This window comes from Penicillium atrosanguineum, assembly GCF_028827265.1.
Source record: "Penicillium atrosanguineum strain IBT 20685 chromosome Unknown utg000007l_segment0_segment0, whole genome shotgun sequence".
NCBI lineage: Eukaryota > Fungi > Ascomycota > Eurotiomycetes > Eurotiales > Aspergillaceae > Penicillium > Penicillium atrosanguineum.
In genome coordinates this window covers 1,238,370-1,249,182 of record NW_026623139.1, presented here as the reverse complement: position 1 = coordinate 1,249,182, position 10,813 = coordinate 1,238,370, and the positions used below count along the sequence as shown (strand labels likewise).

The 10,813-nt window shown below is 52.3% G+C and overlaps 3 protein-coding genes across 3 annotated transcripts; 2 read left to right on the top strand and 1 right to left on the bottom strand.

Annotated features, from left to right (window-relative positions):
• Positions 1 to 424: 424 nt before the first annotated feature.
• Positions 425 to 6,171, top strand: chsE (chitin synthase class Va; the record flags this gene model as incomplete). The annotated part of the gene is made up of 4 exons (XM_056888722.1): positions 425 to 528; positions 579 to 767; positions 821 to 6,072; positions 6,140 to 6,171. 4 exons carry the CDS (start codon positions 425 to 427, stop codon positions 6,169 to 6,171), a joined length of 5,577 nt encoding a protein of 1,858 aa, XP_056738024.1.
• Positions 6,172 to 6,767: 596 nt separating this feature from the next.
• Positions 6,768 to 7,286, top strand: N7443_008665 (uncharacterized protein; the record flags this gene model as incomplete). The annotated part of the gene is made up of 1 exon (XM_056888721.1): positions 6,768 to 7,286. The coding sequence occupies one exon, from the start codon at positions 6,768 to 6,770 to the stop codon at positions 7,284 to 7,286; it is 519 nt and encodes a 172-aa protein (XP_056738023.1).
• Positions 7,287 to 7,343: 57 nt separating this feature from the next.
• N7443_008664 (ATP-binding mismatch repair protein PMS1) lies at positions 7,344 to 10,577 on the bottom strand (the record flags this gene model as incomplete). Its single annotated transcript, XM_056888720.1, has 4 exons — positions 7,344 to 10,174; positions 10,242 to 10,328; positions 10,389 to 10,485; positions 10,545 to 10,577. 4 exons carry the CDS (start codon positions 10,575 to 10,577, stop codon positions 7,344 to 7,346), a joined length of 3,048 nt encoding a protein of 1,015 aa, XP_056738022.1.
• Between the last annotated feature and the right edge of the window lie 236 nt (positions 10,578 to 10,813).

Below are 10,813 nucleotides of genomic sequence, written 5' to 3'. Positions count from 1 at the left end.
ACACCACATGTGTAAGAACAAAAAAAAACACACAAAAAGTGGATATACCCGAGACACCAATCCATCCCCTTCGATTACTGTCTATTTTCGGTCCCTCTTAGTGTTCTTACTGTTCTTAGTGCGTGACCGGTATCAATACGCAGCTACACATCCCCCGGACCGTCTTATCTTTTTTTGGTGGTCCGGTCCAGTTTGTTCTCTCCCTCTCTCTTTCTCTCTCTCTTTTAGAGTTACTCCCCCTTATGAACTTTCCCCATTGCTAAGGGGTCTGTCATTCCGCTTCAACATTCCGGACTCCACGTTCATCTGGACATACCGAGACCGAGTACCATCGGTTTTCTAGAGGACCGCCCCTGATCGGTGGTCTTCGTACGCTCGTTACTCCATCCCACTGAAGTCGCAGTGCGGATATCAACCTCCCAACATGGCGGGCAACACCGGTGCTCCGGCCCATGCCCAGTCCTCCTTACCCTCACTACCCGCACATCTCCAGTCCGATACTCATCTGACAGCACACCTCGCCAGCCGGTACGTCGATAGCTCGGGTTCCGGAAATTTAAGGTGCTAACACAGCACAGCTTCCATGTCGGCTTACCAACTGCACGCCTCTCGTCCCAGGCATTGATCTCGCTTAATACATACAACTCGGCATCTAAGGGTCCGGATGGCGCGAAGGAAGGCAGTGCCGCTGGAGAGGCCGAGGATCTCGCGCGCCGCGCTTTCACTCGGCTGGGAGCGCGCGCGGAGAACCAGGCGGTGGTGTTCTTGTGAGTGAACCACAACGGGGATTTTATGAATTATAGCTGACTCGAAATTCCAGAGGAGAGAGTGGATCCGGTAAAACCACCATTCGCTCACACCTGCTATCATCTTTCCTGTCCTTTTCGTCAACTCCGCTCTCCTCTAAACTCTCATATGCCGCTTTTGTTTTCGATACCCTCACTACCACCAAGTCCGTGACCACCCCGACTGCTTCCAAGGCCGGTCTTTTCCTCGAATTGCAGTACGATGGCTCCTCCTCCCTGAACCCCACCCTGATCGGTGGGAAGATCATCGATTACCGATTGGAGCGTAGCCGTCTCTCTTCCGTGCCCACTGGTGAACGCAGCTTCCACGTGCTCTACTACCTTCTAGCTGGTACCAGTTCTGCCGAAAAGACTCACCTCGGACTTGACAACGCCATTCATGTTCAGACAAGGGGTGGTGGCTTATCCTCTGGAACGATCAACCACAAGCGATGGCGCTATCTCGGCCACCCGACACAGCTGAAAGTTGGTGTCAACGACGGGGAGGGTTTCCAGCATTTCAAGACGGCTCTGCGTAAGCTTGAGTTCTCGCGTGGCGAGATTGCCGAAATCTGCCAGGTTCTAGCCAGTATCCTTCACATTGGACAGCTGGACTTTACATCTGGACAATCCACTACCACGGGTGCCGAGGAGAGCGGTGGTTACTCCCACGAGGGTGGTGAAATGGTGACGGTAGTTAAGAACAAGCAGGCTCTTGAAACAATTGCTGCGTTCCTGGGTCTCAGTGTGGGTTCCCTGGAGAACAGCCTCGGCTACAAGACCAAGACCATCCATCGCGAGCGCGTCACGGTCATGCTAGATCCCAAGGGTGCTAGAGAAAATGCTGATGCTTTTGCACGCACTCTCTATTCGCTTCTGGTCACTTGGGTGATTGAGAATGTGAACCAGAAGATCTGCGCTGCCGAGGATAGCGTGGCCAACACCATTTCCATCGTCGACTTCCCCGGTTTCGCTCAGTCCTCAGCGACGGGCTCGACACTAGATCAGCTGCTGAGCAATGTAGCAACTGAGTCTCTCTATAACTACTGCCTGCAGTCCTTCTTCGACCACAAGGCCGATGTTCTAGACCGCGAGGAGATTTCAGTCGCTGCGACCTCTTATTTCGATAACGTTGACACTGTTCGCGGCCTCTTAAAGCATGGCAACGGTCTTTTGAGCATCCTGGACGACCAGACGCGCCGTGGGCGATCCGACGCCCAATTCCTTGAAGGTGTCCACAAGAGGTTTGACGGCAAGAACCCGGCCATCTCAGTCGATTCCGCTGGCGCGACCAGCACTGGCTACGTTTCACAGGCTCGCTCGGCATTCACCATCAAGCATTTTGCCGGTGAGGTGGACTACTCTGTCCACGGCCTGATTGAGGAGAATGGAGAGGTTGTTTCGGGCGATTTGATGAACTTGATGAAATCTACCCAGAGTGACTTTGTTCGTGATCTATTTGGTCAAGAGGCATTGCAGACTATTTCCCACCCGCAAGAGAAGACGGCCATTATGCAGGCGCAGGTCTCTTCGAAGCCCATGCGTATGCCTAGTATGGCCAGACGCAAGTTCGACCAGCAAGCCCGCCTTGCTGCTTCCCGTGCCGATAGCGAAGAGACAGAGGACCACGATAGCCAGCCAGCCAGCTCTAAGCGCGGCGCAGGGAATAGAAAGAGTGGTATGATGGGTCCTTCGCAGGGAGCAGCTGGCCAGTTCCTGTCCGGGCTCGACATCACTAACAAGTGCCTAAGTGCACCAAACCTGAACCCTTACTTTGTCATCTGTCTTAAGCCCAATGACCGGCGTATCGCAAACCAGTTTGACAGCAAATGTGTGCGTATGCAAGTTCAAACTTTCGGCATCGCCGAGATCAGTCAACGTCTGAGAAACGCCGACTTCAGCGTCTTCCTTCCATTCGCAGAGTTCCTGGGTCTGGCAGATATTGGAAATGTCGTGGTCGGCAGTGACAAGGAAAAGTCCGAGGTTGTCTTGGACGAGCGACGATGGCCCGGCAATGAGGCCCGTGTGGGAAGCACAGGTGTATTCTTGAGTGAGCGGTGCTGGGCAGATCTCGCCAAAGTTGGAGAGCGTGTAGTCCCATCCTACGGACTTCTCGGTTCCGACGAGGGCGAACTCAACGCCAGCGGCAACCCGGATGCCAAGGTTCGTCTGCTCAACCCGGCTAGTCAATCCCCTGGCGCTTTCATTTATGGAGATGAAACGAAACAAGGGTACTTTGGCAACCGCGAGCTGGATGGACGCTCTGAAGCAGGTGCTTCTGCCTTCAACTCGGGTGACATGTTCCGAAACTTCGAGACGAAAGAGCAGATGCTGGAGAAGAATAATGAGAAGAAAATGGAGGAGGTGGATGAGATCCCAATTTCAGGCTCTCGCAAACGCTGGATGGCACTGGTCTATCTTTTAACTTGGTTCATCCCAGACATCCTCATTAAACTCGTTGGTCGCATGAAACGCAAGGACGTCCGGGTGGCCTGGCGTGAGAAGCTTGCAATCAACATGATTATCTGGTTTTCTTGTGGTGTCGCCATTTTCATGATCGTTGCCTTCCCCGGATTGGTCTGTCCGACTCAGGATGTGTTCTCTAAAGGAGAACTCACCACGCATAATGGAAAGAATGGAGCGGACGAGCTCATCGCTATTCGTGGTGTAATCTTCCGTCTAGGCGATTTCTCGCCCACTCACTACCCCGATATCGTTCCGCAGAAGTCGCTCAAGGCCTACGCTGGAACTGACGCGACCAACCTCTTCCCTGTCCAGGTTTCGGCCCTGTGCCAGGGTGTCGACGGTAGTGTCAACCCCGCTGTTCCTCTGGATTACCGTTCCAACCTGAATACCTCCACGGAGACCACAAGTTCAACGAGTTTCGATATCAACGCCAAATACCACGACTTCCGTTACTGGACAGGGGACTACCGACCGGATTGGTTCTACGAGCAGATGGTCATGATGCGTGCCAATTTCAAAAAGGGTTACATCGGCTACACTCCCACCTACATCAGCACACTGGCGTCGGACGGTGACAGCATTGTCAGTATCAATGGGAAGGTCTATGATATGACTTACTATATCGCGGGACCCCGTGTGGCGCGTGAGCCAGCTGGCAAAAACGTTTCCACCAGCAGCATCAATACGGACTACATGAGTCCTCTCCTAGTTCAGCTATTTCAACAAAAGTCTGGCTCCGACGTCACTGATCTTTTCAACAATCTCGATTTATCCACGGATCTGCGCGACCGGATGCAGCTGTGTCTTGACAACTTGTTCTTTGTCGGTCATGTCGATACGCGTAACTCTGCTCGCTGTGAATTTGCTCGGTACTTCATTCTTGCCATCTCGATCGTGCTTTGTACTGTTATCACCTTCAAGTTCGTGGCTGCCTTGCAATTTGGAAAGAAGAACCTGCCTGAAAACTTGGACAAGTTCATTATTTGCCAAGTGCCTGCGTACACCGAAGATGAAGACTCACTGCGCCGTGCTATCGATTCCATGGCTCGCATGCGTTATGACGACAAGCGCAAACTTCTTTTGGTCATTTGTGACGGTATGATCATCGGTCAGGGCAACGACCGGCCCACTCCTCGCATTGTTCTCGACATTTTGGGTGTACCCGAAACTGTTGATCCCGAGCCTCTCAGCTTTGAGAGTTTGGGTGAGGGTATGAAGCAGCACAACATGGCCAAGATCTACTCGGGTCTCTACGAAGCTCAGGGTCACATCGTTCCCTACTTGGTTGTGGTCAAGGTTGGTAAGCCCTCTGAGGTGTCTCGTCCGGGTAACCGTGGCAAGCGTGACTCCCAGATGGTCCTCATGCGCTTCCTCAATCGCGTCCACTACAACATGCCCATGAGCCCAATGGAGCTTGAGATGCACCACCAGATTCGGAATATTATCGGTGTCAATCCAACCTTCTACGAATACATTCTGCAAGTCGACGCCGATACCGTGGTTGCACCAGATTCTGCCACACGATTTGTCTCCTCTTTCCTCTCGGATACTCGTCTCATCGGTGTTTGCGGAGAGACGGCTTTGTCCAATGCCAAGACGTCTATGGTCACGATGATTCAAGTTTACGAGTACTACATTTCTCACAACCTGACAAAGGCGTTTGAGAGTCTATTCGGTTCCGTCACTTGTTTGCCAGGTTGTTTCAGTATGTACCGTATCCGCTCAGCGGAGACCGGCAAGCCGCTTTTCGTCAGCAAGGAAATCGTCGAAGCCTACTCGGAGATTCGCGTGGATACTCTGCACATGAAGAATCTGCTTCACCTCGGTGAGGATCGCTACCTGACAACGCTTCTTCTCAAGCATCACCCCAAGTTCAAGACCAAGTACATCTTCAGAGCCCATGCTTGGACTGTGGCACCTGAGAGCTTCGCTGTCTTCCTGTCCCAGCGTCGCCGATGGATCAACTCAACCGTTCACAATCTGATGGAATTGATTCCGCTGCAACAGCTGTGCGGTTTCTGCTGCTTCAGTATGCGTTTCATTGTCTTCGTCGATCTTCTCAGTACCGTCATCCAACCTGTCACCGTCGCTTACATCATTTACTTGATCTATTGGATTATCACGGACACAGGAAACCTGCCCTGGATCTCCTTTGTCCTTCTCGGTGTCATCTACGGTCTTCAAGCATTCATTTTCATCATCCGACGCAAGTGGGAGATGATTGGCTGGATGCTGATCTACATGGGAGCTATTCCTGTCTTCTCACTTGCCCTGCCCCTCTACTCCTTCTGGAACATGGACGACTTCTCCTGGGGTAACACTCGTATCATCACCGGAGAAAAGGGCCGCAAGGTCGTCATTTCCGACGAAGGCAAATTCGACCCTGCCTCCATTCCCAAGAAGCGTTGGGAGGAGTACCAGAACGAGCTTTGGGGAGCGGAGACTTCGCGCGACGACCGCTCCGAGGTCTCGGGCTACTCCTACGGCACCAACATGGGTCCCTTCCAACACCAGCAATACCAATACCCCTACGCCAACTCTCGCACCGGCTCCCGCCCTGCCTCCCAGCTGGATCTGCCACTCCTTAACTCAGGCTCGCGTCTTTCGGTGGCACCGTCTGAGATGATGAGCCGCCACATGGACATGGACATGAGCATGGAGGACTTGAGCCACCTGCCCCCGGACGACTCCATCCTGAACGAGATTCGCGAGATTCTCCGCTCAGCCGACTTGATGACGGTGACGAAAAAGAGCATCAAGCAAGAGCTCGAGAGACGCTTCGGCGTGAACCTGGACCTCAAGCGGCCATACATCAACTCTGGTATGTTTCTAATTTCTCTCCCCCCCCACCTTCAAATCTACGATCATCTGCTAACATCTACTGATAGCTACTGAGGCTGTACTTTCGGGTCTGCTTTAAAGTGCCCAATTTCTCTTCGAGTCGAAACGTCTCCTCAACACGGGACGATTCGAGCCTGTGTTATTAATGCCTTTTGATCTTTATCCTGGATCATTTCTCTTTTTCGAGCGACTTTTTGCATTGATGAGGGCTTTTTCAAGCGTGTTCCTTTTTATCGAATTTTTTTCATTCTGCTTCGGGTTTTCTTTGCTTCGAGATATGTCGGGTGTTGTCCATAAAATCATTTTATCCCGGGGGCATAGCATTCGAATCGAATCTGATAATGCCCAGAGGGGATCTCTGGTGTCTAATATTTATTAATCTTTTTTCTTCCCCGTAGTCCGTATTATACATGGCTAAGATCCCACCGACTGGTGCAACTTACCGAACGACATGCATGTGCCGATATCAACGAGAGGCTGACAGCGCGCCACGCCAAGTGGGGTTGCAGATCGGCCTCCGCAATATTTATATCAGTCCATACCTCCTCCTATCTTCAAGCCAGACACTCCACCTAAACATCTGAACACTCAAGCGGAGAACTCTGGAAGATTCACATTCGAGTTCTCTTCGACTCCCAAATATACACCCCCAAACCCCCAAACCAAACCCGCACCATGGACCCCACCACCGAACCCCCCTCCACAGAAGAACAACAAAAGAAAGAAGCCCTAGCAGCCTTCACCGCAACCCTCCACTCCGTCGGCACGAACCTCGAGGCGCCCCTCCGCGACCGTGCAGCTACAATCACATCTAACACAGCCGCGCTAGACAGACAGGAAGCCGAGCTGGCAGAGCACACGGCGCGACTGGCGAAGCAGAATGCGCAGTGGAGTGGATTCGCAGATGAGACGCGCGAGGGACTTAAAGAGATTGGGGATGTGCAGAACTGGGCGGAGATGATTGAGCGGGATCTTTTGGTGTTGGAGGAGATGATGGATGGGGTTGAGGCAACGGAGGTGCGAGAGGAGGAGATGGGTGGGCATGGGCATGGGCATGAGGATGGAGATGGAGATGACATGAATGGAGTGGTGAATAGGGTGAATGGGTTGAGTGTAGGGAATGGACAGCATGGGTTGTGGAATGGAAGTGATGGAAAGAAAAAGGAGACTAGGAGTTGGTTACGGTGGTGGTGATTCCACGGTGGTTGTTTTTTCTTTTTTTGTATATACTTGAGTATGCATTTAGTATAATCACTCTTCCTCCACGTATTGCCGCCATACATTGAAACTACCTCTTTCGTCATCTTCATTCGCGTACTCATCCCATTCGTCCCAGTGTCCTAGACTCATCAGGTGGCGCATGGTTGGTCGTCCGTGGGGGCAATTCCATGGCTTGTCGATGGTTCCCATGTTATGCACCACCCGCTGCATTTGTTTTGTGGTCAAGGTTTTGCCGATCATGATGCTTGAGCGACAAGCGCGCATCGCGAACATCTTGCGTACCTTGGTTGGCCGCGGTACGGAGATCTCGTTGGTAACTGGGGACTCGGACAGGAGCACGATCAACTCCTCCAGGTCGCGCGAGCCAAAGACGACCTCCTTGCTCAGAGGTAGTGAGACGAGCTGGCACCGGCGTCCGATAGGCTCGTCGCCGCTTTCGTCGACCGTCACGATGAATCCGTTCTTCTCAAGAGATGCTCGGTTCTCTAGCACAATTTCCTCCTCGACGGCAGTCAAGTCTAGGCGCTGTGGCCGCACAAGCCGCTGGTTCTGGACGACCGTCTCAGCCTGTAGACGTTCGAAGTTGAACTTCTCGTCGGAGGCATGCTGATCGATGATGAAGAGCTCGTCGTGATCCACACCGGGCCGGACGGCGATGATGAAGCCGAGATTGAACTGTCCGATGATTCGCATCTGTGCAAAATCTGTCTTACTCACTGTAAGCGAGAGTCGGTCTTCAGCAGTTGTTGTATCTTTGGGATCCGCTTGATCATTTCGCGACAATACATCGCGTGGCTGAAGAGTTTCCCGCAACTTGGCCATCTGCGACTGGAGTCGGGTCAGAGACGCATCGATGTTGCTGACGAGGTTGACAGTAGCATCACGATGTGCGGCGCCCTTGCTTATCTTGTTCACGCGGCTGGCATTGCTTTCAGAGGGAAGAACGGCTTTTTCTTCAGCCTGGTCGATGAGGCGCTGGACGAGTGCTTCCTCTTGTGCTTTTTTCTTGGCGTCGTCAAGCGAAGGCCCATCTGCATCAACAGATTCCTCGTGCGCATTTTGAGTATTTTGGGCGGTATCAACACCGTCACAACGACGGTGCCCGTTACCCTCGGGGACGTATTCGACATCTCCTTCTGCAGGGTCAGCTTCTTCGCCCTCTTCCTCTTCATCCTCCTCGTCTTCATCCTCCTCTTCCTCCTCCCCCTCCTCCTCTTCCTCCCCAGCTTCATTGTCAATGATGTTCTCTTCATCGACCTCACTTCCTGAGTCATCTGCTTCCTCCTCCTCTCCTTCAGGCTGCGTCCCGGGGGCCGAAAAGGCCTTCATATGTTTTCCAAATATATTAGGCCGAGACGGTGTATGGATCCTTCGTTTCCGTCCCGGATGTTCCTTGGTCGAAGTCCCAAAGTCAGAGATCCGCTTGCGTGGAAGACCACTACCGACCACGGATGTCACCGTGTGGTCCCCGATGCTGATGGTAGCCATTTCAGCCGGTAGCCGACGGGGGCGCATACGATCAAATGCGGTTTGAACAACATTGGGAGTATCTTCAGTGTTTTGCAACTGATGGGCAGGGGGTCGGTCCTCTTCAGATGGTTGAGATGAAAGCTCCGTAGGCTGGTCTTGCGGCTTTTCATGAACCTCCGCAGCAGGCTCAACAGACGTAGAGTCCGGTTCATGCTCTGGATTTTCCTCCGGTAGTGACGGCCTTGATGCTTCCCGGGGTGCCCTCGATGTGGGCTTAATTGGAGATGAAACATCAAGTTGGCTCGAGGTGTCTTGTGAGCTCATGAATTGCTTCATGTTGCCCCGTACAGCCGACGGAGGGGCTGGCGTCTCTTTTTCGACAGGTTTATCGCCGCTCTCTTCTTGAGTTGATCTCGAAGGGGTCCCAGAAGCATTGCGACTCACTTGTCTGGCAGAAACAAACCCCGGAAGTGACGCTAATGCCTGCTGTTTGGCCGTCGGCGTTTTGGAACCCAGCACCTGTGACTGGGGGACCGTTTGATCTGTCGCCTCAAAGAGCTGCGCAAGAGAAGTCTTCAGTGACTCAATTAGAGCCCCAGCATCGTGAAGTAGAATGGTTCGCTTATCCGGCGACACATTCACATCGTAGGCATTCGTATCCATCTGAAAGTCCGCAAAGATGAACGGCGACTGAGAGACATTAAACGACTTGTAAACCTCATTAAAAGCCTTTGCAATCTGTGGCAATCCACAGGGGCGAGAGTTGACAAAGAACATCTGTCGATCTGGAGTCTGACGCCCTTCTCCAAAGACAGGACGCGATATATGGCCGCGAACCTCCATCTGATTTATCTGCCCACCGTCACCCGCACGGCGAGTCACAGCCGAGGACTCAAATTCCAGCCTCAGTTCGAGCGGAATCAGGGCAGACAGAGTCTTAGCTCCGTATACATTGGCAATATTCTCCTTCGTCGTGCGATTCCCATTTGTAGAGAAGACCACCACGTTTTTTGTCTTCCCGACCGTATTCCGAACGCTGAATCTTACTCCAGCACTGATGCAGGCATAGGCGTGGAGCAGGTTCAGCACTTTTCCATACTCTCGCTTGATATTCTTCTCTAGCTCGCGCCGGCGTACGGGAAGCCGTTTGAAGATTCCCTCCACGGATGCTGTTGTCCCCTTCTGTCCTGCCACGATTTGTGTCTTGCTAAGCTTCCCGGACGGTTCGAAGTCGAGTCTGTTGGCACGGGGTACTTGATTTGCTTTCGCTGTAACGACGTGGAAGTCGGAAAGCGCGCAGAGAGACGACAAAGCCTCGCCGCGGAAGCCGAACGTGTGAAGGCGTGTAAGGTCATCGTACGAGGATAGCTTCGAAGTATAATGTTTCAAAGCTGGAGAAGGATTGCATGTTAACATAGGTGTCTCGAAAGACTCCAAAGGAGAAGATCCCAAGCTCACCGACGTTCTCATAGTTCTCTGGTGAAATACCACTTCCATTGTCCTGCACCTCGATCAAATCCAGTCCGTTGTTCTTAAAACGGATCTCTAGAAGTGCAAAGCAGTCAGCACTGTTATATAGTTGAGCATATGTTAGAGAATACCAACCGATGGTCGTTGCGCCTGCATCGAGACTGTTCTCGACTAGCTCTTTCGCGACGGAACACAGGTCAATAATCACCTGACCTGACTGGATTTGGTGGACCTGAAGGACGGAATAGTCAGAGACAACATAAGTCTTTGCAGATAGATGGCGATACGCACTGAGCGAGCCTCGATGGGCTGGATAGTCGCCATGGTTTACGCCATGGTGTCGGGGAAATGAGGCGCGTCGCACTTTACGCGTGAAACTCCGCCAAGAACTTCTCCACACGCTCCTGTTCGCTACGACTTTTGCCCGGGCTTTGTTTTTTCTTGCCTACAACCCTAGGTACTTGGCTTGTTTATTCAAAATTGATAGTAAATTCGATTCGCCCAGTGATTTAATGTACGTTACATAAATAAAATATCGCTCAGAACGCGCGGGGATTAAT